Source organism: Osmerus eperlanus, chromosome 16 (genome assembly GCF_963692335.1).
Source record: "Osmerus eperlanus chromosome 16, fOsmEpe2.1, whole genome shotgun sequence".
Lineage (NCBI taxonomy): Eukaryota > Metazoa > Chordata > Actinopteri > Osmeriformes > Osmeridae > Osmerus > Osmerus eperlanus.
Window position 1 is genome coordinate 13,847,533 of NC_085033.1, and position 23,384 is coordinate 13,870,916.

Sequence of the window (23,384 nt, forward strand, 5' to 3'; positions counted from 1 at the left end):
TCCCTCTCCCTCTCCCTCTCCCTCTCCCTCTCCCTCTCCCTCTCCCTCTCCCTCTCCCTCTCCCTCTCCCTCTCCCTCTCCCTCTCCCTCTCCCTCTCCCTCTCCCTCTCCCTCTCCCTCTCTCTCTCTCTCTCTCTCTCTCTCTCTCTCTCTCTCTCTCTCTCTCTCTCTCTCTCTCTCTCTCTCTCTCTCTCTCTCTCTCTCTCTCTCTCTCTCTCTCTCTCTCTCTCTCTCTCTCTCTCTCTCTCTCTCTCTCTCTCTCTCTCTCTCTCTCTCTCTCTCTCTCTCTCTCTCTCACTCTCACTCTCTCTCTCACTCACACACACACATCAATCACTAGAAAGGGGCCCCAGCTCCTTACTTTAAGTCAGATTCTCTGTTCCCACAGCTCCTCTTAGAGACATTAGTACTTAAACTACACACACATGCACACACACACACACACAGACAGACACACACCAGTGAAGTTTAAGTGAAAGTCAGAGCGCTGGTGTGCAGTCACTCTACATCCTGTGTTGACAAACCTTAACGTCTCACATCATATAATCCATTGGAACAACACAACGGGAAACCCATTGGGAGATTGTGTTTGGGTGTGTGTGTGAAAGTATGCATGTCTGATAGTATGTGTGTGAGAAAGTATGTGTGTGTGTGTGTGTGTGAAGTATGTGTGTATTGTTCTTCTTCCAGTGCTCTTAGTGTTGTTACAGACACCAGGTAGGGTAAAAACAGTTGGTCGGCAGTACAGTATATCCTGTAGTGTTTGATGTACAGTACGATATTGATGTATTGTCGTCTAGGATTTAATGTACAGTACGATATTGATGTATTGAAGTCTATTGTTTGATGTACAGTACAGTACAGTATATATGGGTGTGGCCTGTGCAGTCTCACCCATCATGCGGCCCAACAGGCCCTGCCTGGGCATCAGGTTGTCGTCCAAGCCCTCAATCCCCCCGTACAGGGAGTGGGAGATGCGCCGCTCGTGGTCGTCCAGGGACGTGTTCAGGGTCTGCTGGTGCCCCAGAGGACCGCCCAGGGAGTCCTTCCAAATGCACCCAGGAAGAGGAGGGATGGGGGAAGGGAGAAGGAACAGAGTGACACTCGTTAAGCACGCTGATGATAACGTCCCTGGTTAAGTCACTACCATCATGCTACCTGCTAACGGTAGCCATCATGCTAACAGTAGCCTTCATGCTAACGGTAGCCAGCGAGGCTAACATCCCCGACCACAGAAACCAGCATGAATGAGACAGGCATGAGACCAGCATCATGCTAACGATACTGCCAGCGCTAAAGGACAGATAAATGAGCATAGATTTCCAATAGCAGTTAGCGGTCCCCGCGGCTAGCTTCCCCTCTTGAGGCGAGTTGCTGACATTTCCCTCTGGGCCCTGTGTGACATTCACTTGTTTACTGGACAAATAGGCCATTCGCTGGCCCTGTCACCTTTAAACACACACACCCCTGTGATGGCAGGGAGGTGGGGGTGCAGGAGTGTGTGTGTGTGTGTGTGCATGTGCATTTCCATGTTGTTTGTTATTAAAGGCTCCTTTTGGCATTGATTAAAACTATTGATTTTCAATATTTCCTGCATTCCTCGGTTTAAGATGATGACTAAGATGATGGGGTTGACACGTGGATTACCGTCTTCAACAACAGTGGATGGTGAGAGATAACCCACCCCACACATCTACACACCGGAATCAATAAGAAGTGCAATCAACAAACCGTCCCTTAATTCACCTAACTGCGAAACATAACCAACCAGAAACACGGTTCAAGATACCTGCAACCAAATATGAAATAATCACAAACCAGCTTGTCTCACTGAGGGAAGCACCAGCTGAGGTTTGGACGCCATATTTTGTGCGTGTGACTGCCTGTCATCCTAAACCTTTACCTCTCTCCCTCTCCCCATCATCCAAACAAGTCAAAAAAAAAAATATGGTAATAAAAAACATAATTTAAATCCTCGTCCAAACCCTGGGAGAAGTCTGAGTCTAGCGTGCACACCACCAGCTGAGGAAGCCCTCCAGTCCCTCTCAGCTGAGACAGATATCTGAGCACCTCCCTGGACCCTCACAGCCTCCTCTAGCAGGGCTGTCTTGCCCACCCCTGCCCCCCTCACAGCCTCCTCTATCAGGGCTGTCTGGCCCACCCCTGCCCCCCTCACAGCCTCCTCTAGCAGGGCTGTCTGGCCCACCCCTGCCCCCCTCACAGCCTCCTCTCGCAGGGCTGTCTGGCCCACTCTTGGCCGCCTCTCACAGCAGTCTCACTCCGCCAAGCCCTCCTCTGCTCCCGCATTCAATTACCCTGCTGCACCATGGGAAATCAGCGGGTTGACAAGCAGGGCAGAGGGAGTGGGGGGGCGGGTGGGCGGCGGCGGGAGGTACCGGAGGCGTACACGGCTGCCACCTTGACTCGCCGTATGTTTACCCCGCTAGACTTCTCAGAGAGTACGCCGTCACGACACTCACTTCTCTGTCCTCTGGAGGAACCGGAGGTCTGGAGTGTGTGGCGTTGAAAGGTGTGTGTGCTGTCTGATAGTGGGGGAAATCCCAGAAGCCCGACAGACCACTGGTTGTTTCATCACATCTTCAACTGGATATCGCTCGGGATATCGCTCGGGATATCGCTCGGGATATCGCTCGGGATATCGCTCGGGATATCGCTCGGGATATCGCTCGGGATATCGCTCGGGATATCGCTCGGGATATCACTGGATATCACTCTGGATGATATCCTGGACAAGTGATTCTGATCACTTCAAAAAAAGTCACGTGAATGTATTTCACGTTGTGAACTGACATGAGAGAGAAGAGAATGTGATATGTGACCACTGTTAGGCATTACTGCCAAAATCAAATAACATGCAGAAAACCGAGTAAGATTATTACAAAAGCTTTAATCTTTAATTTGGTTTATTGAAAAAAAGCACACGCAACATATGAACAGTTAGTAAATGGGGTGTCTTGGCAGTAAAGGATAAGTGAGAGGATGAAGATGAGTGAGAGGATGAGTGAATGTAATGATGAGTCTCCCCCAATGCAGGCTTCCCAACCTTCACACATAGACGCCCTGAGGGTGAGAGACAGGTTTTAACAGACAGACACACACACACACAGGCGTTAGTCCAATCATCTCATCCCACTTTCACACAGACACGACCCTCGTCCAATCGTCATCCTCGTTGTTTTGGTGGAGTCATGGTTACCTCGTGGCGTTTCGTGACCCTCCTGGCGATGATCAGCTGGATCATGCCCCGCTTGTTGCCCTCCGTCGACATGGACTTACGTAGCGTCTCCATGGCATCCTGGTTGGTCTTCCCTAGCAACGACTCACCGTTGATGGCGATGAGCTGGTCGTTAACCCTAAGCCTGCCATCCTGAAATTGTATAAAAAATACTTATTTGTCATCCTTATTCCCACAGGCTTGGTTGTGACATTCATCCAATGCGACATACAAACAATCTGTGTACTGAGTGCAGAACGGGATGCACCAGGAACAGTAAGTGCACCAGGACAGGAAGTCCAAACAGAACAGGAAGTGCACCAGGACAGGAAGTCCAAACAGAACAGGAAGTGCACCAGGACAGGAAGTCCAAACAGAACAGGAAGTGCACCAGGACAGGAAGTGCGACCAGAACAGGAAGCTCACCTTGCAGGCAGCGCCTCCGTTGATGATGGACTTGACGAAGATGCCCAGGTCGGCATGGTTCTCCTTGGAGCGGTTGCCCTTGACGCTGACCCCCAGGCCCGCGGAGCCCGAGTCACTCAGGGGGATCTCGAAGGTCAGGAACTCCCTGGTCCCGTCTGGGGTCAGGACCAGCTCGTCCTCCTCCACCTGCTGGAGACACACCTGCAGCTGTTACCTCACAGCTGTTACCTCACAGCTGTTACCTCACAGCTGTTACCTCACAGCTGTTACCTCACAGCTGTTACCTCACAGCTGTTACCTCACAGCTGTTACCTCACAGCTGTTACCTCACAACTGTTACCTCACAACTGTTACCTCACAACTGTTACCTCACAACTGTTACCTCACAGCTGTTACCTCACAGCTGTTACCTCACAACTCTTACCTCACAACTCTTACCTCACAACTCTTACCTCACAGCTGTTACCTCACAGCTGTTACCTCACAGCTGTTACCTCAGCCTCTTACTGTCTGTTGTTACTGGGATGGAGAGAGAAGGGGGGGTTCGAACCTGGGACCTATTGTTCTCCAGTCAAATGCTATCTTTGGTGTTGGAGACTTTGTCCCTATCGTAAGCGTTGTAGCAGTAAAGTGAGGGATTGAAGTCAGCACAGCCGCTGTTAATGGTTTCAGTGTTAAGCAAAGCCAGCCACATGCTGTTCTAGTTCCATTGAAATAGCTCTTTAAAAAAGTGACATTGTTAAAACACGCGCAGCTGACTCAACACGGGTCCAGCTTCAGCTGCCAAGACGTAGAACCGACTGGAGACACGAACAAGGAACCTACAGAGCGTGGATCCAGTCTATCAAACCTCTTTTCTACTCGCCCTGTCAATCACTGGCCCCTACACACATACACATGCTACTGTCTAATCCACAAGCTCGTAGTTCAACAGTCTAAAACCTCTTATTTTATCAGTATTTGAATTACACTCTACTTCTACCTGGGTGAAGTGACACATCTACAGTCCTTCAACCTGTACCACAGGTGTCTGTGAAACTGCAGCACAATTAAACCCATTCTCTCGTTTCCTTGTTCCAGGACAGCTGTCCCTTGTAAGTAGCGATGCGCTTGCTGCCAATTATGAGCATGCCTAATGAATTCAATCATAATCAGGCTCTGTGTCACACAGTCATTAGCTTTCATTGTTTACTGAGAGCGATTGAATTACTGTGCGCCAAAAAAGGAAGGGGGGAGGAATGTAGGGTTTTGACAAAGAGGGGTGGAGGGGTTGAGTGTGTGAAAGAGAGGAGAGTGGAAAGTGGGAGAAAATGAAAGGGAGAAAGAGGAGAGAAGGGGGAGAAGGTGGGGAGGGTTACAGTCGAAAAGAAAAGGGGAGACATGCAGGAAATAGGAGAGGAATAAATTCATGCGAAGCCAAATAATAGCAGTGAAACAGTAGCTGCCATTGCAGCACTCACAAATCCCTTCATCCAGAGAGCTTGGTATTCAAAGCCAGTCAGCCAACCTTTAGGAATCTATAGGGCACCTTTCTCACTCCTCAATCTCGACCCCTCCCCCTCTCTCCCCCCACCTCCACACCATTCCGTTGAATAGCATAGCACCTGAAGCGATTAGCTCCAGCTAGCCTCCGCCCCCCCCCTCCCCCCCGCACCAACCTGTCAATTTGATTCCATCTGAGGGAGAAAAAAAAAAAGTCACTTGTCTGGAATTAAAAGCGTGGAGAGGGGAGAGGGAAGGAGGGAGGGACGGGGGAGGTAAAGGAGGAGAGGCAGTGAAGGATGTAATTGCTGGAGGGAGCCCATGCGTGGAGAGCATTGTTGGCTGCCTGGTGAGCCCCCCTTCTTTCTCTTTCTGCTTTTCTCTCTCTCCTTTTCTTTCCCTTTCTCCCTTTCTCACTCTGCCTCTCTCTTTCCCTTTCTCCCTTTCCCTCTATCCCTCGCCTTCCCTTTCTCACCCTCCCTCATTCTATTCCTCCGTCTCTCTCGTTACTTCTCTCCCCTCCTCTCTCTCTCACCTCCTTTTGGAGGCCGCATGCCGATAGACCATGAATATCAAACACCTGCGGGATTGACAGAACTCTGGACAAAAACAGAGAGAGAAAGAGGGTACAGAATGAAGCACACACACCTGCACAGCCTCACACGCACAGCCTCACACACACACACACACCTGCACAGCCTCACACGCACAGTGTGAAGTCAGTCATGCCCTATTGTACTCTCAGGCAATGACTGAAGGGAAGGGTGTGTGACCGGCGGCAACAGTAACTCATAGCAACTCAGTGATTAAGCCTCATAGGTTTGCATGGCAGCAACCACAGTTTAGTGATGTGGATACTGCAAGCAATGTTATCTCAGCGGTTAAGAACATCTGTTTTGAATATTAAACCACTTTTAATGCACCAACTGTGTACAGTACGCAGTGCACCTTTCAGATTTACAGACACGCCACAGAAACACATACTTTGCCTGCTACCTCCTACCACCCTCACACTGCTCCCCCTCACAAAACACATGGTACCTTCCACCCCTTGACCACATTCACTCTCCTTCCCCTCAAAACACATGGTACCTTCCATCACACAAACACACACTCTCCTTCCCCTCAAAACACATGGTACCTTCCATCACACAAACACACACTCTCCTTCCCCTCAAAACACATGGTACCTTCCATCACACAAACACACACTCTCCTTCCCCTCAAAACACATGGTACCTTCCATCACACAAACACACACTCTCCTTCCCCTCAAAACACATGGTACCTTCCATCACACAAACACACACTCTCCTTCCCCTCAAAACACATGGTACCTTCCATCACACAAACACACACTCTCCTTTCCCTCACAAAAACACATACCTCTACCCAACTAACACTCCACCTGCCACTGCAGCCTGCATCCCTCCCTCCCCTTCTCCGTACATCACCATCCATCCCTCCCTCTCTCCCTCCCTCTCTCCCCTACTCCCTACATCCCCATCCATCCCTCCCTTTCTCCTTCTCTCCCTCTCTCCCTACATCCCCATCCATCCCTCCCTTTCTCCTTCTCTCCCTCTATCCCCATCCATCCCTCCCTTTCTCCTTCTCTCCCTCTATCCCCATCCATCCCTCCCTCTCTCCCCTACATCCCCATCCATCCCTCCCTCTCTCCCCTACATCCCCATCCATCCCTCCATCCCTCCCTCTCTCCCTCCCACCCTACATCCATCCATCCCTCCAGTGTTTACAGTCCATGTTCAGCCATCCCCAGCATCTGCTCCCGGGCTCTGTGCTAGCATGGGGAACAGGTGGCAGCTTGAAACATGGCTTTGATTAAACCAGAAGAGCTTGTTCTGGGCAGGAGAATAGCCCCCCTGATTGACTCATACATGGCTGTGTTCAGAGACATGAATGCTGCCTCGCAGCTGCGTGGGGACCCAGGAATAGCACTGCGCGCGTAGCATGGCCGCCACAATTACTCATTGTACTGAAGTTAGCTTAGCGCGGTCGCTACGCAATCCGTTCGTGTGGCGGAGTGGACTGTGTGCGTGGGTGGGTGGAGGGGGGGGGGTGGAGGGATCAATGGGGTTTGGCAAGGTGTTACTGCTGTAACTAGTGCTGCTGATGGCTTTTCAGTTTTAACTGGCGTGAAGGTGCCAGTCTCAGTGAGGCTGATGGACTGAACAGAGAAACAGGAAGTTCATGCGTCTCAAACTGGACCAATCCAGCCGGGGCTTCAATGACTGGCACAGCCTGTGGAGCTCTGCTCTGCAGGGGCTACAAAAGGCAGCGAAAACGAAAGTGTGTGTATGTGTGTGTTAAACCTAAGTGACACATGTATTGCAGTGTATTCCACTTATTAAGTGCCACAAAACTAGCCCTAACCCCAGGCCCAATCCTTACCCCTACCTCAAATGGTCACAGCCCTAACCCTTACACCAGGCCTAAACCAGCTTCTTTCATATTTTTCCATGGACAGGCCTGACAAGCGTCACAGCTGTGCTTGATCTTGATTGGTTGCAGCCCAGTGATGTCATGCCACAAGTGTCCATGCGCGGGAGGGGTTACCTCAGACAGCCAGGGGGCGCTCCTCGTCGACCCCGCCCTCCTCAGACGTGCACGCTGAAGAGGAACAGTCAGACCACCGGTTAAACCCCCTGTAGAGACGCCCTCCATCCAAGTAGACCTCTCCCCCCCCCCCACCAGCCCAACTTACACCCCCCCACCATCTCCCAAGCTCCCCAACACATGTCCCAACAAACTGTTGCCTCTGCATAAAACAAACAGAATTCACCCCCCCCTCCCTCCCCATTGTGACCAACATAACATGCCAAGACTGAACCAGCATCAGCACCCTTGTGTGTCATTACAACTGCATGGTGATAGTGCTCGGCTTTCTGTTCAAACTGTTGGAGTGCAACTTATCATCTGCTCCCTTTGGTCAATAGATCACTCCAGATCTCTCTCTCTCTCCTTCTCTCTCTCTCTCTCTCTCATCCCCTCTACCTGTTATCCCTCTCTCTCCATCCCCATCCTCCCTCTATCCCTCCATCCCTCCCTCCCTCTCTCTCTCCATCCCTACCTATAGCAGTATATAACCTGTATCCCAGCCTGTATATAGCATCTATACCCCAGCCTGAATATAGCATCTATACCCCAGCCTGTATATAGCATCTATACCCCAGCCTGTAATAGCATCTATACCCCAGCCTGTAATAGCATCTATACCCCAGCCTGTATATAGCATCTATATCCCAGCCTGTATATAGCATCTATACCCCAGCCTGTATATAGCATATATACCCCAGCCTGTATATAGCATCTATACCCCAGCCTGTATATAGCATCTATACCCCAGCCTGTATATAGCATCTATACCCCAGCCTGTATATAGCATATATACCCCAGCCTGTATATAGCATCTATACCCCAGCCTGTATATAGCATCTATACCCCAGCCTGTATATAGCATCTATACCCCAGCCTGTAATAGCATCTATACCCCAGCCTGTAATAGCATCTATACCCCAGCCTGTATATAGCATCTATACCCCAGCCTGTATATAGCATCTATACCCCAGCCTGTATATAGCATCTATACCCCAGCCTGTATATAGCATATATACCCCAGCCTGTATATAGCATCTATACCCCAGCCTGTATATAGCATCTATATCCCAGCCTGTATATAGCATCTATACCCCAGCCTGTAATAGCATCTATACCCCAGCCTGTATATAGCATCTATACCCCAGCCTGTATATAGCATCTATACCCCAGCCTGTATATAGCATCTATACCCCAGCCTGTAATAGCATCTATACCCCAGCCTGTGCTCCAGCTTCACAGCCTCAGAGATGCCTGGCAACCTCCCTGCCAAGGAGAGAAGTGCACTTGTGTTGAGGAGTTGTTTGTAACAAGGCTCCTAACAAGAGGGAACATCTGTTGGCTATAATTGAGCCAATTATGGGATAGAGGGAGAATATGCCGGGAAAAATAATATAAATGATTTACTGGGAGAGAAAAAGAAAAGAGGGGAGAAAAGAAAACGAGAGATAAAAAAGGAAAAACAGAGGAGGAGATTGCGTAATATCCAAGGTGCATTCTTTGGATTCCGTTTCTCGTCGAAGCATTTCAATCAATTTCAGTAAACGTTTGGAAAAAAAAGCCTAACATAAAAGGGGAAAAGACAGGAGAAGGTGGGGGGGGGGGCGAGAATACAAATCTTCTCAGATGGACGAGATTCTACCAACAACAGTTAGGAAACTGTAGTGATGGATATTTTCCTGGAGAACAGGACCACCCTGAAGCACCCCTCATCCTTCTATATTTAGCTGCTGGAAGCATTCAGAGTGGACATGCCAGCTGGGATCATTATAACAAACTCCATTACCCAGAATGCACCACGGCGTCCCCTGTAGGGAAGCATGCATGCAGCCGGCAAATATCCACCCGGGATGAAATTAACCGGCCAATTAAGCATCGCGATGGTTGACGGGCATGAATGGAGTCTAATGGGTGCAGTTCATGCTGCTGTACAAGGAGCCACAGTTCTTCCCACAAACACAGATATAGGGGGTCACTCCTCATTGGTCAGTTAATGTAAGTAAATGAACTTTGTGATGTTTTGAATAGAGACAAATGGACATTTAAACTGCCTTCTGTTCAAGAGACATTGAAGAGTCTGGCTAAGGTTCCCCATGTTACTGAAACCCTGCCAGAATAACCGCGTTACCTCAGTCAGGGAAGGCCTTTCAAAGCCCTGGCAGCCAACCCACTACCTTATGGCACATTAAAGCTAATGACATTGACTTGCAATCAGTGCACACATGGACCTCAGTGTTTACGCACGCTAGACGAATAGCTAAGGGTTTCGCAATACGGCTACACCCATATATACCCACTGGTAACCACAGCCCGATCAGCAGGGAGAGATGCACTTTGGCTCCCAGCATGCATCAGGAGCCAGGATGTTAGATGAAAGCGGGGGTGGTGGTGGTGGTAGGGTAGGCGTGTGGTGAGGGGGGGTGAGGTGGGTATGGGCCCAGTGTTGGCGGGGGTGGGGGCGGAGCACAGGTAACAGGTGTTCAGTGGGCGGAGCACAGGTAACAGGTGTTCAGTTCAGTGGGCGGAGCACAGGTAACAGGTGTTCAGTGGGCGGAGCACAGGTAACAGGTGTTCAGTTCAGTGGGCGGAGCACAGGTAACAGCTGTTCAGTGGGCGGAGCACAGGTAACAGGTGTTCAGTGGGCGGAGCACAGGTAACAGGTGTTCAGTGGGCGGAGCATAGGTAACAGGTGTTCAGTTCAGTGGGCGGAGCACAGGTAACAGCTGTTCAGTGGGCGGAGCACAGGTAACAGGTGTTCAGTGGGCGGAGCAAAGGTAACAGGTGCTCAGTGGGCGGAGCACAGGTAACAGGTGTTCAGTGGGCGGAGCACAGGTAACAGGTGTTCAGTTCAGTGGGCGGAGCACAGGTAACAGGTGTTCAGTGGGCGGAGCACAGGTAACAGGTGTTCAGTGGGTGGAGCACAGGTAACAGGTGTTCAGTGCAGTGGGCGGAGTCTTACCAAATCTCCCGGGCTTTGCATCACAGGCTCTGTGTTCTGGAGGAGAAGGGATCGAAGAACGGAAAATTAGTAAACAGAAGAAAACAGTTACATGTGATACTGTCAGCAGGGCACATGAGTGTAGGCTGGAGCTCAGGACTCTCTGTAGTGTGAGAGAGCAGGAGGGTCTACGGCCCTGCTGGTCAGGACTCTCTGTAGTGTGAGAGAGCAGGAGGGTCTACGGCCCTGCTGGTCAGGACTCTCTGTAGTGTGAGAGAGCAGGAGGGTCTACGGCCCTGCTGGTCAGGACTCTCTGTAGTGTGAGAGAGCAGGAGGGTCTACGGCCCTGCTGGTCAGGACTCTAGTGTAAGAGAGCAGGAGGGTCTACGGCCCTGCTGGTCAGGACTCTCTGTAGTGTGAGAGAGCAGGAGGGTCTACGGCCCTGCTGGTCAGGACTCTCTGTAGTGTGAGAGAGCAGGAGGGTCTACGGCCCTGCTGGTCAGGACTCTCTGTAGTGTGAGAGAGCAGGAGGGTCTACGGCCCTGCTGGTCAGGACTCTCTGTAGTGTGAGAGAGCAGGAGGGTCTACGGCCCTGCTGGTCAGGACTCTCTGTAGTGTGAGAGAGCAGGAGGGTCTACGGCCCTGCTGGTCAGGACTCTCTGTAGTGTGAGAGAGCAGGAGGGTCTACGGCCCTGCTGGTCAGGACTCTCTGTAGTGTGAGAGAGCAGGAGGGTCTACGGCCCTGCTGGTCAGGACTCTCTGTAGTGTGAGAGAGCAGGAGGGTCTACGGCCCTGCTGGTCAGGATGAGCAGGGCATGCAGCAGAGGGGTTCGAACCTACAAACGCACGGCGCACAGCTCGAAACAACGCGTAAACTTCCAGAACGGAACGCTGGAGCGTGTACGTATTACGGCAACACAAACGGAGCATCTCCCGAGAGCCAAGAACATGCTAAGGTAATGGTACCTCTAACCGCAAACCACCCACTTCTAATTAGCTTACATCCACAGTCAATATCCACCTTAAAGCCTGGGATCCCATGACAGTTCCTTCGCTAGATCACTGCTCGGCCGATAGCGCCGTTAAGCTGTCTCCTGGCGTTTGTTACAGCTAGAGGGGAATAAATCCTAACTTGGAACTGAATGACAGTTCATTAAAAAACACCAAACCAAACCATCCCAGACCCGTCACTAATCTGGACCAAAGTCTCTACTTTAATCTAAAGATGCGTTATCGATCAGGAAGCGTCTCGTAAACACCTACCACATCTAACTGGGCCCCTGAGTGTCAGCCCAACCAATCACACGTCAGCTTCCTCCCCGTAGCAATGCCTCTCACCAATCAGATGAGCCGGTTTGATTAAGATCGGTCGATGGTAGCGGGGCTGGGACGTACCAATGGTTCAGCTTCTTTTGGGGGGTGTGGGGCGGTTTATTTTTATGACAACCGGGGGGGAGATTTAAGTGCAGCCTGTCGCTATTACTCAGCAAAACGTTCGATAGCAGGGGTGTTTAAACGCCGTGGCTGACTGTCTTGAGATGCTGGAGTCCCTGCTGTACGTGTGTGTGTGTGTGTGTGTGTGATTTAGAGGTCACTAACAGCATCAGTCGTTTACTCCACTTTCATAAACACCTTCAGGCCTGTCATACATTCTGCCTTGTCAGGCATCATATGCTGGTGAAACACCGTGATATTACTCAACCACATTATAACTGTCAATTAGCCAGCAAGTTAGTTTCTCCCAGATGTTCATTAAAGTAATGCAAAATGTAAAACAAAATGTAAGCAGAGACTGAATTAAAAAATGCTCATCGAGCCTAATGAAACCTGAGCTTAGCGATGGAGAAGGAATCCTCTACCAGACATCTTCCACAGAAACATCTGGATAGGAGATAAACACATGATAGATGGACGTCTACATTCTGAGTGCTGTTCTAACGGCGTCTCTAACAACACACACGCACACCAGCGCAGGACTGCGGACTGTGTGAGAGGTGATTGATATTCTACAGGAGTGTGGTTTTCACTTTGGTCGTACCTGCCCAGCACCTGCTCATTCTGCCATACATCAATCTAGCCAATCAAGAGAGGAGAAGGAGAGAGAGGAACAGAGAGGGAGGGAGTGAAGAGGGGAGATAGACAGAGATAGAGCAAGAGAGAAAAACAGCAAGAAAGAGTGTGGGAAAGGAGAGAGAGAAAGAAATAAAGGAGAGAAAGAAAGGAGAGAAAGAAAATGTGTGAGACAGACAAAGGCAGAAAGAAAACAAGGAAAGAAAAATAATTTCCAGAGAGGAATCTTGAAGCAGGATCATAAAGAGGAACTCAGAGCTGGAGGCCAAATCAAACTTCTGCATCGCTGCTCTGTTAGAGGGAGAACACAGGAACCCACCATGGAGACACACACACACACACACACACACGCACACACGCACACACACACACACACACTCACACACACACGCACACACGCACCACTTCACGAGGTATGAAGGCCTCCTCCTGGCGCAGGATGACCAGTCCCACGGCCCCTCCCATGGGTGTGGCCCGGAGCTGAGCCACCGCCTCTTCCTGCGTCCTCCCAGTCAGGTCCACCCCGTTCACCTGGAGACAGGGTTAGAGTCAGACAGGTTAGAGTCAGACAGGGTTAGAGTCAGACAGGTTAGAGTCAGACAGGTTAGAGTCAGACAGGTTAGAGTCAGACAGGGTTAGAGTCAGACAGGGTTAGAGTCAGATAGCTTCGAGTCAGACAGGTGAGACAGGGTTAGAGTCAGACAGGTTAGAGTCAGACAGGGTTAGAGTCAGACAGGTTCGAGTCAGACAGGGTTCGAGTCAGACAGGTGAGACAGGGTTCGAGTCAGACAGGTGAGACAGGGTTAGGTGGGGGTCGGTGTGCTTGCCTCTAGCAGACGGTCTCCAGCCTTGAGGCGGCCATCTTGGATGGCTGCCCCACGGGGCAGGATGTTCTTCACGTAGATGGGGGCGGAGCCTCCGATGGGCACGTCACGAGACGTGATGCTGAACCCCAGACCCTCAGGACCTGGGGGAGGGAGGGGAAGAGGGAGGGAGGGGAGGAGGAGAGGATGAAAGGCAAAAGAGAGGGGGTGAAAGGAGGGGAGGGACAGTGTGTTGGGACACACAGACACAGTCAGATCAAGAAGCAGAACATCCAGGGTATCTAATCCCCTGGCAGTGAGAACAGAACAGTGGACTGAAACACAAGAAGAACACTAAACCCCTCCCATTCAGGTCCCTCCAAATCCTTCCTCAGCCAATCAGCCGGCCTCCCAGAGAGAGGTGTGCGTTACACTTCCTGGTCGGCTGAGTGTTCCAGAGTTTCAAATGGAGTCAGAGATCGTTAGGACTTCCATTAGCTTGATTGATACATACCTGTCTGCTCTGCTCTAATGAGGACTTAGATTACTAACAGATTGGGTTTAATCCCCGGGGGGTTATATCCCGGACATGCAGGATTTAGACTACGAGCGTTTCAAGGGATGATCCTTTACTGAAGTTAGATAGACTTTTCTCAGGCAATCTCTTTTCTTTCTTTTTTACATTTTCGTTCATTTCTTTTTTTTCTTTCATTTCTCCTTCATTTGGTCCTCACACGGACAGAAACACTTCCAAAAGAAGACTTTATTAGCGATAAAAAAAAACAAAAAAAACAGCCCCACCAACCGTCTACAGGTTAATCTGTTTCAGGGGTCGCCCCTTCGGGGTTACCGTGGAGATTTAACGTCTGTGTCGAGACCTAAATGAGCCCCGTGTTGATCTCTCCCTGACAAACAAACGACGATGACGAGAACTCTAACGAGAACAGTATTTCCACAACCACAGCACCAACCTCGACGATTAGCATCTCCGCAATGTCGTCTGCCTTTTGAAATGCGCGTAGTTTATAGTATCAGCTGGAACAAAATAAGTTTTGAAAGTGATTCCAACGATATCGACCCGCTATATAGTTGTAGTTATCGTTGTGGTGTATAACGATTCTTAAAACTATCCTATATCTAGTTATAGTTCTCGTTAGCCCGTCCAACAACAGCAAGCTAATAAGGAGCGTAAAACTGCTTGTCTGAGCGCTGGAGTTGGGGGCTCCATGCATAGCACATCCATGAGCACACGGCCCATCTCCCAGTCATGACAGTGATGGAGTCCCAACATCACACCTCACACACACCAGAACCCTGGTTTACAGACCAACATCACACAACCAGAACCCTGGTTTCCAGACCAACATCACACCTCACACACACCCGAATCCTGGTTTCCAGACCAACATCACACCTCACACACACCAGAATCCTGGTTTCCAGACCAACATCACACCTCACACACACCAGAATCCTGGTTTCCAGACCAACATCACACCTCACACAGCTGCTGCTTAGCAACAAGACCTCTGGTCCCTGTGGAGATGGGCTGGCACACACACACACCTGGTGTGGGGTTGGTACGGAGCCTATGCCAACCATCTCTACCGCTGTCAGTCACAGAAGCACTCCTGAGACCTGCCTCACTCTGTGTGTGTGTGTGTGTGTGTGTGTGTGTGTCTGTCTGTCTGTCTGTCTGTCTGTGGGGGGTGTATATGCTTGTGTGCATGTGTGTGTTGGGTATATGTGTTTATGCGTGTGTGTTATAAACATACACAAGCCCTCCTCTCAGCATGGGCTTCAGTAGCTGTGGTATCTCATACCAAACACTCCTCTTTCAAGCATCAAGACCAAACCAATCATTTATTCATTGGACTTGAAGACATAAACTTGCAAGCATCTAGATCTGAAAGGCTGTTTAAACTGGACTGCCACAGAGAGAGGAGGGATTTCCCCTCCATGAGATCTGACAGATGAGATGAAGACACACAGAGGAACACCCAGACAAACCTACAGCACACAGAACCGAGAACTCAGAACAAGAGATGGTTCTAGAACTCTATTCATGCCCGGCTTCCGTCTCCAGGGTTCCGTGACTCAGGACCCTTTCCTGACTACCAGGTCAGAACCCAGTCTGTCCAACCCACACAGCTAATGTGTCAGTGTTCATTAGACACCAGGAGTGTTCATTTGACTTGTTGAGTGTTTCCAGAGTGGTGCACTCTCGTGAGATCTATCTACATAAGCACCCCTGGCGTTACAATAACACTTTGAAAATGTATTTGCAGAACCCAGATGAACCCAAGGACAGCAGAGTCAAATCAAGCCCCCCCCTCCCCCCTCCCCCCCAGGTAGGAACCAAACCACCAACCTTTCTTCAGCTGAATGATCAGCCTCCGCCCAACCTTCTTCGCGTACCCTCCCGTGGGGGCGGAGCTTAGGATTTTCTGCGGCGAGGGGGCGTGGCCTGTGGGTGGCTTGCCCATGGAGGGCGGCGGGGGGGAGTGGGCATTGGGAGTCAGGGGGGGCCCGTGGCGGGACATCCTCTGGGGGGTGTGGTCCAGGCTGGAGGTGGGGGTGCCCCCGGCCCGCTCGCTGGCCAGGGACTCGGGGCTGAAGTGTCCTGAGGAAGAGGGGGGGTGTGGGGGGTGCTCTGTGTGGGACAGCTGCTCGTAGTGGTTCTTCATGGGGGAGGGGACTACGTGGAACATGATGACGGGGGAACGCATGGCCTGGCGAAACATGTTCTGGGCTCTGGGGGGGGGGGAGGAGGGGGGGAGGGAGGGGGAGGAGGGGGGGAGGGAGGGGGAGGAGGGGGGGAGGGAGTGGGAGGAGGGGGGGAGGGAGGGGGAGGAGGGGGGGAGGGAGGGGGAGGAGGGGGGGAGGGAGTGGGAGGAGGGGGGAGGGAGGGGGAGGAGGGGGGGAGGGAGGGGGAGGAGGGGGGGAGGGAGTGGGAGGAGGGGGGGAGGAGGGGGGAGGGGGGGAGGGAGGGGGAGGGGGGGAGGGAGGGGGAGGAGGGGGGGAGGGAGGGGGAGGAGGGGGGGAGGGAGTGGGAGGAGGGGGGGAGGGAGGGGGAGAGGGGAGAGGGAGGAGTAGAGGCGTGAGAACAGGCTCAGTGAACACCACAAACACACACACACTCACACTAACACACAGACAAGTACTGTAGGCGCACAAAGACACAGACAAAAACACCCGCTGACACATGTACACGCCAAAAATACACACAAATATCGATGAGAACACACACACTCACACACATTCACAAACAAATACCTGTGAGAACACACACACACACAGTCGCCCACCTACGCTTTACAACAATAATTGACTCAGAGTAACAATGGCCCAGCTTTAGAGCAGGCTTGACAATTTAAACACATCATCCTTCAAATGGCTACAGAAGCCTTCTCTACACGATAGGATGATTGGAGAAAATCCTTTTAAAACCCCTTAAATATATGAGGTACAGTACGGTATGTAGAATGTGGAATGTAAATCTCTACTTGTTGGCTGGAGCATGAGTCTTGTTAGCAACACCTGTTACAATAAAGTTGACTTGGTCGTTCGAACACGTCCAATCCTCCTCAACAGCTGAAGAGACAACGCCGAATTCCGGAACTCTCCCTCTATCCCCGTCTCTCTCTCTCTCTCTCTCTCTCTCTGTCTCCCTCTCTCTCTGTCTCCCTCTCTCCCTCGCTCTCTGTCTCCCTCGCTCTCTCTCTCCCTCGCTCTCTCTCTCCCTCGCTCTCTCTCTCCCTCGCTCTCTCTCTCCCTCGCTCTCTCCCTCGCTCTCTCCCTCGCTCTCTCCCTCGCTCTCTGTCTCCCTCTGTTCCTCTCTCTGTCTCTCTCCCTCTCTTCCTCGCTCTCTGTCTCTCGCTATTCCCTGACGTTCCCAGCCAAAGATAACATTCCCCTGAAGGTTAGATTCAGTTCTCCGCCCGGCTACTTTACAGTTCCAGGCGAGATGGAGAGGCAGGCGAGGTGTAATCTATCCCCAGTTCCAGGCTACGGGTAAATATAAATATACTGCAGATAGGTTCGCACACAGGAGACGCAGGAACGCCCGCCCGTGTCCCCATCACTTGCTGAATAAATCGAAGGCTTCTTTGACAATATGGCCTACTTCTAGATTTTCCTGTCTGAATCGAGGGGAACGCTGTATAGAGTAACCGGGGCTGAGATTAAATCACAGAACTGGAACGATACTTGACATTCCAGACATCCAGATAGTGTACATTGTACATGAGATGCATGCTGATAATATTTTGTTCCATATGTATGTTGTACATGTACCTCTGTGTGTGTGTGTGTGTGCGTGTACAAGGAACAGCACCTCTTCATCTGATTATTGCATGAGCCCCAGCGCAGGAGTGTTTGTGCTGACATGCAGCATGTAGGTGCAGCAGCTTCATCAGACGCTCCAGCGGGTTCTGCAGACTGGGAACCTACTGAGGTGAGACTGCTGCACCTACATGCCTGCAAGATGACAAGCACCCTGCCTACAGCTCCTACAGAGAGGAGGAGGAGAGGAGGATGAGGTACACTGCATGCTGCCTACAGCTCCTACAGAGAGGAGGAGGAGAGGAGGAGGAGGAGAGGAGGATGAGGTAGACTGCATGCTGCCTACAGCTCCTACAGAGAGGAGGAGGAGGAGGAGAGAAGAGGAGAGAAGAGGAAGATGAGGTACATGCACCCTGCCTACAGCTCCTACAGAAAGGAGGAGAAGGAGGAGAGAAGAGGAGGAGGAGGTGAGGAGGATGAGGTAGACTGCATGCTGCCTACAGCTCCTACAGAGAAGAGGAGGGGAGGTAGGGGAGCAGAAAGCTGTTAGGGTTCTGGTTGAAGGGACTGGAGAGAGAGAGGGAGGGGAAGAGGGGGATGAGAGACAGCAAGTAAGAGAAGGAGAGCTGAAAAGCAGAAGCTATGAATGTTAAGCAGAGTCCAAGCAATGGAGTATTTTAGGACACAATAAGTATGTGTTTATCTGGAAGAGAGAGGGAGGGGGGGGGTGAGTGGACGTCTCTGGTCATAGAGAGGAGAGAAGCAGGGTTAGAGTCGCGTCACGCCAGAGAGCTAAGCTAAGAAAGAAGAAGCAGCCAAGAGTCTAACAGGCAAACACAAATACATGAGGGTTAGCATGGCGGCTAATAGCAGCATACCTACAATACATGGGAAGGGTTAGCATGGCGGCTAATAGCAGCATACCTACAATACATGGGAAGGGTTAGCATGGCGGCTAACAGCAGCAGAGCATCATGCGTTAGATGCAGACGGCTGAGGTATGCCAGGGCATGGAGAGGAGACGAGGAGGCAAGGGAAGGCCGAGGCAGAGAGACTAGCCTAAAGAGGAGAGAAGGAGAGAGGGGGCGGAGGTCGGGGGCGGGGAGGTCAGGCGGCGGAGGTGAGGGGGCGGAGCATGGGGCCCCTCCAGTAAGACGGCTTACTGTTCGAAGCGGATGTTGCGCAGGTCTCCGTTGTTGATGCGGACGATGCAGTCGTTCTCGTGGAACAGGCCCAGCTGCTCAGCCTTGCCCCCCCGCTCCAGGCGCTTGACCAGCAGCCCCAGAGTCCTGGAACAACCACAACACCATTGGGGAGAGGGAGAGGAGAGGAGGAGGAAGAGTTATAACGTTTTTGGTAATTGACTGTATTTCCTGTCGCAGATTTTGCAATCTGTGTACTGTGCCTCATGTTCAGCTCCTAGATCTTGGATTATTGTTGTATACATACGTTGTGTTTTATCAATTATTATTTTTGTATGAGTTTGAGTGTGTGTCTGTGGCGGCGGGGGGGGGGGGGGGGGGGGAGGGTACCATTTATAAATCATGGTAAAACCAGACTAAAAGCATAGGCAGGCTAACAGCAACATTAGCAGAAGTTACATGAGCGACGCTAAAGACGCCAAACCACACGCCAACAAACACGACGTAGATCATTCTCCATCCACCCCTCGACCGCTCCGATGAAAACGACAGCTAGAGCGCACGCCAGCCTGCGTGTTCGCCAGGAAACCATCACAGCCAGAAAGGTTTCCCCTCCTACTGGGAGATGTGAAAGGTGCTAACGTCTGCCAGACTATTACACTCCTCGTCCCACACGCTCGTACGAGGAAGTGGGTGATGTTGTTATTGTTCTTCTTATTCTTCTGCAGGTGTTCTACTGTTTCCATCCCCCTCACTGCCTACTCCCCCCCCCCTCCAGGTCACCTCCTTGTGCATGCCAAACACACACACAAACACACACGCACGCACACACACACACACACACACACACACACACACACAGTGGGAGGATTTGGGAAAAGTGCTGCTCTGTCACATTCAGGGCTGCAGACTTGTCAACTGTGACTGGTGCTGGAAGTAATCTCCATGGTAAACCTGCTTAGGCCTTCCACACCGAGGCCCCTCATACACACACACACACACACACACACACACACACCATCTGACTGCTGACTCCACCTGAACATCCAGATTAGACCAGAAAGGCCTACCATACTGATGTACCATCTAGTATGCTGCTGCACCAACATGCTACTCTACATCTAGCACAGGTAGGGAGAGGGGTCAAAACTCTTAGTAACTCAGTCTCAGATTTCTCCTCCAAGTTACTTTTATGATGGGAAACTATTTTGCTTTTGTTTTACTATTTGAACCTACATATTGCATATTTTAGGTTCACATACTATAGGAAAAAACCCAAATGCCATGGACTAATGTGCTAAAAGAAAGAAAAAACTCAAAACTAAAGCGTAAGAGCCATGACAGCATTCAATCGTTGCACTAGGCTCACAAGACACTCATGACGGGGCATATCCTTTCTGAAACCACACATCAAATATATATATCATATTGATTGCTGATACCGTACAGCCATTTACACAATGGCCACAGCTTAAAGTCTTAAAGTGTCAGACCTAGGGAGATGTGCTGCATGCAGATTATAAACCTCCGTGTGGCTTCCTCCTGGAGAGCTGAACTCCAGGGCTTACAGCTCACATGAATGCAGAGACGCAAAAGTTTGAGACCACAGCGAAAGTTCACCGACAATCTCCTTGATTGCTTCCGATGAGATGTAACACAATGCAATCCTGTATGAGAGCTTTTCCCAATGATGAATAATTTCTGCATTTTAATCTTGCGATAACATTTGCCTATGACATTTCCTCAATAAAAGAAAAGGGCTTTATGAATGTGCTTTTACTTTGATTAAGTTGGCAGGCGGAAAACAGTGATAAGATTTGGTTTTTCGACTCACAACGTCTGCCAGACAAAATGACGTTTGTTTCACAATACGATGAAAAACAGCAATTCTCATACGTGCCCTAGTGTCATGAGAAAGAAGATGTGTTTTAAGAGATACACCAACAAGAGAAATTTGTGATTCAAGCAGTGTCGGATCGGGGTTTTGCCATGTCGACAACTGGAACAGACTTATCCAACCCATACGACCACACATTTTGAAGTATACACAAATCTCAAAACAGGCCACATTTTTGAGCAGGTTATCCCTTTAACGCGACCTGTGTAAACAGTCTGTAAAGCCTGATTCTGGATAAGTCTGAAACAACCTTCCTCCCACCTCCTCACACTGGGAGAATGTGGTACAACTGTTCAGTAGAAGGTCTTCATCATATAAACCACTCGCGACAGCAGCCATGGAGAAAAATGACAGTCACCTGCAAACACTAAGCGACCATGATTGATCACTGTAAAGTGGCAAATGGCTTCATGATGTGAACACAAACTCCACAAGTATGGGCTGTGGTATGTCTGTGAGTAGGGGGGAGGGGTGTGTGTGTGTGTGTGTGTGTGTGTGTGAGTGTAGACGCTACTTTGGCACACGAGTAGAGGACACAAAGTGTGTTTGTACGAGTGTGTGTCCATGGACACTCATTCAGCCCCCCTCCTCTCCCCCTCCTCCTCCTCCTCCTCCCCATCCACCTATCAAGAGTTTCACAGCTTGAGTGGAGGGGCTTTACCAACAATCCCAACCCCTTACCCCCCTCACTCCTCCTCCCCTCCTCCCCCTCTTCCCCAGTCCCATCTCCTTCCCTTTGCCCCCCCTTCTTCCTCCTCTCCCTCCTCTTCCCTGCCCCCCTCCTCTCCCCTGCCCCCCCCCTCCTCTTCCCTGCCCCCCCCTCCTCTCCCCTGCCCCCCCTCCTCTCCCCTGCCCCCCCTCCTCTTCCCCTGCCCCCCCTCCTCTTCCCTGCCCCCCCCTCTCCCCCTGCCTCTCCCCTGCCCCCCCTCCTCTCCCCTGCCCCCCGCCCTCTTCTCCCTGCCCCCCCCTCCTGCCTGCCCCCCCCCCCCTCTCCCCCTGCCCCCCCCCTCCTCCCCCAGCAGCAGCGGGGCATTACCTGCGGTCCCCTGGCACTGAAGGCACTACGTGGATCCCCAGGGCCCCCCGTCATTGGACACCTCCACCAGCTTCACCAGGTCACTGGGAGACAGTGAAGGATGGAGAGGAGGTGAGAGGGTGGATGCACATGTGGATAAAGAAACAGGAAATGAGAAGAGGAGGAAAGAGGGAGAGAAGGAGGGAGGGGGGAATAACAACAAATAGAGAAAGGAGGAATGAATAAAACACGTGTGTGTGTGTGTGTGTGTGTGTGTTATGAGCAGGAAAGGCAGGATTGGCATGTGCTGCATCTTCTGAAGACATCCCTAGGGGATGTGTCATCTAGAAGGATTCTCGTCGCCAGGGGAAACAGTAGCTTAGAACACAGGCTTCACATTCTAGAATGGAATCCTGATCCCAGCCAATTACAAGACATCTCTACACATAGGTTTTATACTTCAGTATCTCTGCTCTCATTGCGACTTATACATTTGTCATAATATCCACTCTGATATGAATATGATAAATAGATATAATTTGCTCTTTTGTTAGGATAATTATGCTTATTTGGATAATTATGTGTATAAGAAAGCCATCCACACAAAGCAGGAATTCTATTATTTAACATACTGTACCTGCATAAAAGACTGAACGCATGCAGGATAGGGAAAAATCTAAATTATAAGTCTGTTGATAATAATACGAATACTACAAATGCTATTTGTAGTATTCGCACAATTGTATGTACAAAGAATGCAGCTCAAGTGCTGTACATTAAAATCACCAATGTTACTATCACCATGGAGATAAACCAGGTCAGTGAGATGGTTACCAATAGAGAGACTTGTGTAGTTCAGTTCCACCAATCACATTTAAGCAATGAGCAGTGGTTTTAAAAGAGATTTTCTCCAAACCTGCACTGAATGACATCTACTGGATCAACAAACATTTCTTGCAAATTCATTCAAACAATGAACACAAAACTGAAAGTCTCCCTAGCTACCTTGAAAAAAAAGTTGTTTCACTAAATGAAATGTTATCGAATATCTACCTGGAAAAAATATAATTTAATAAAATGGGAATAGTAAAGTTTAGTTGATCAGACATCATTAGGGTTAAGACATGAGGGTTAGGAGAGACTTCCAAGCCAGGGAGGACAGCTTGCGACTGGACAACTTACTCTAGTGACCTCACGGGGGTGTGGTCTACACAGGAGTCAGCTCGGCCAATCGGTTCGATGCGTCCGTTCTCTTCTTCCCGCCCCTCCACCTCCTCCTGGAAACCAGACAGACAAACGCATCAAGATGATTTCATTGTTTCTCAATTTACAGTAAAACTATGTTCCTGGTGTCTTACAGGAACACACACACACACACACACAGACACACACACACACACACAGACAGACACACACACACGTACGCACACTGCAAAGACAAAACGTCATAATCCCAACCGGTTGGACAGTCTCCTCCAT

The 23,384-nt window shown here is 50.5% G+C and overlaps 1 protein-coding gene across 1 annotated transcript in view; it reads right to left on the reverse strand.

Annotated features, from left to right (window-relative positions):
• pard3ab (par-3 family cell polarity regulator alpha, b) overlaps nucleotides 1-23,384 on the reverse strand; it is a 140,522-nt gene that overhangs the window by 53,294 nt on the left and 63,844 nt on the right. The window contains 11 exon segments of the mRNA XM_062480484.1: nucleotides 895-1,045; nucleotides 3,218-3,388; nucleotides 3,662-3,850; nucleotides 10,716-10,751; nucleotides 13,167-13,295; nucleotides 13,592-13,731; nucleotides 15,939-16,321; nucleotides 19,015-19,140; nucleotides 21,927-21,966; nucleotides 21,969-22,009; nucleotides 23,088-23,182. Coding sequence (XP_062336468.1) covers nucleotides 895-1,045; nucleotides 3,218-3,388; nucleotides 3,662-3,850; nucleotides 10,716-10,751; nucleotides 13,167-13,295; nucleotides 13,592-13,731; nucleotides 15,939-16,321; nucleotides 19,015-19,140; nucleotides 21,927-21,966; nucleotides 21,969-22,009; nucleotides 23,088-23,182 — 1,501 coding nt within the window.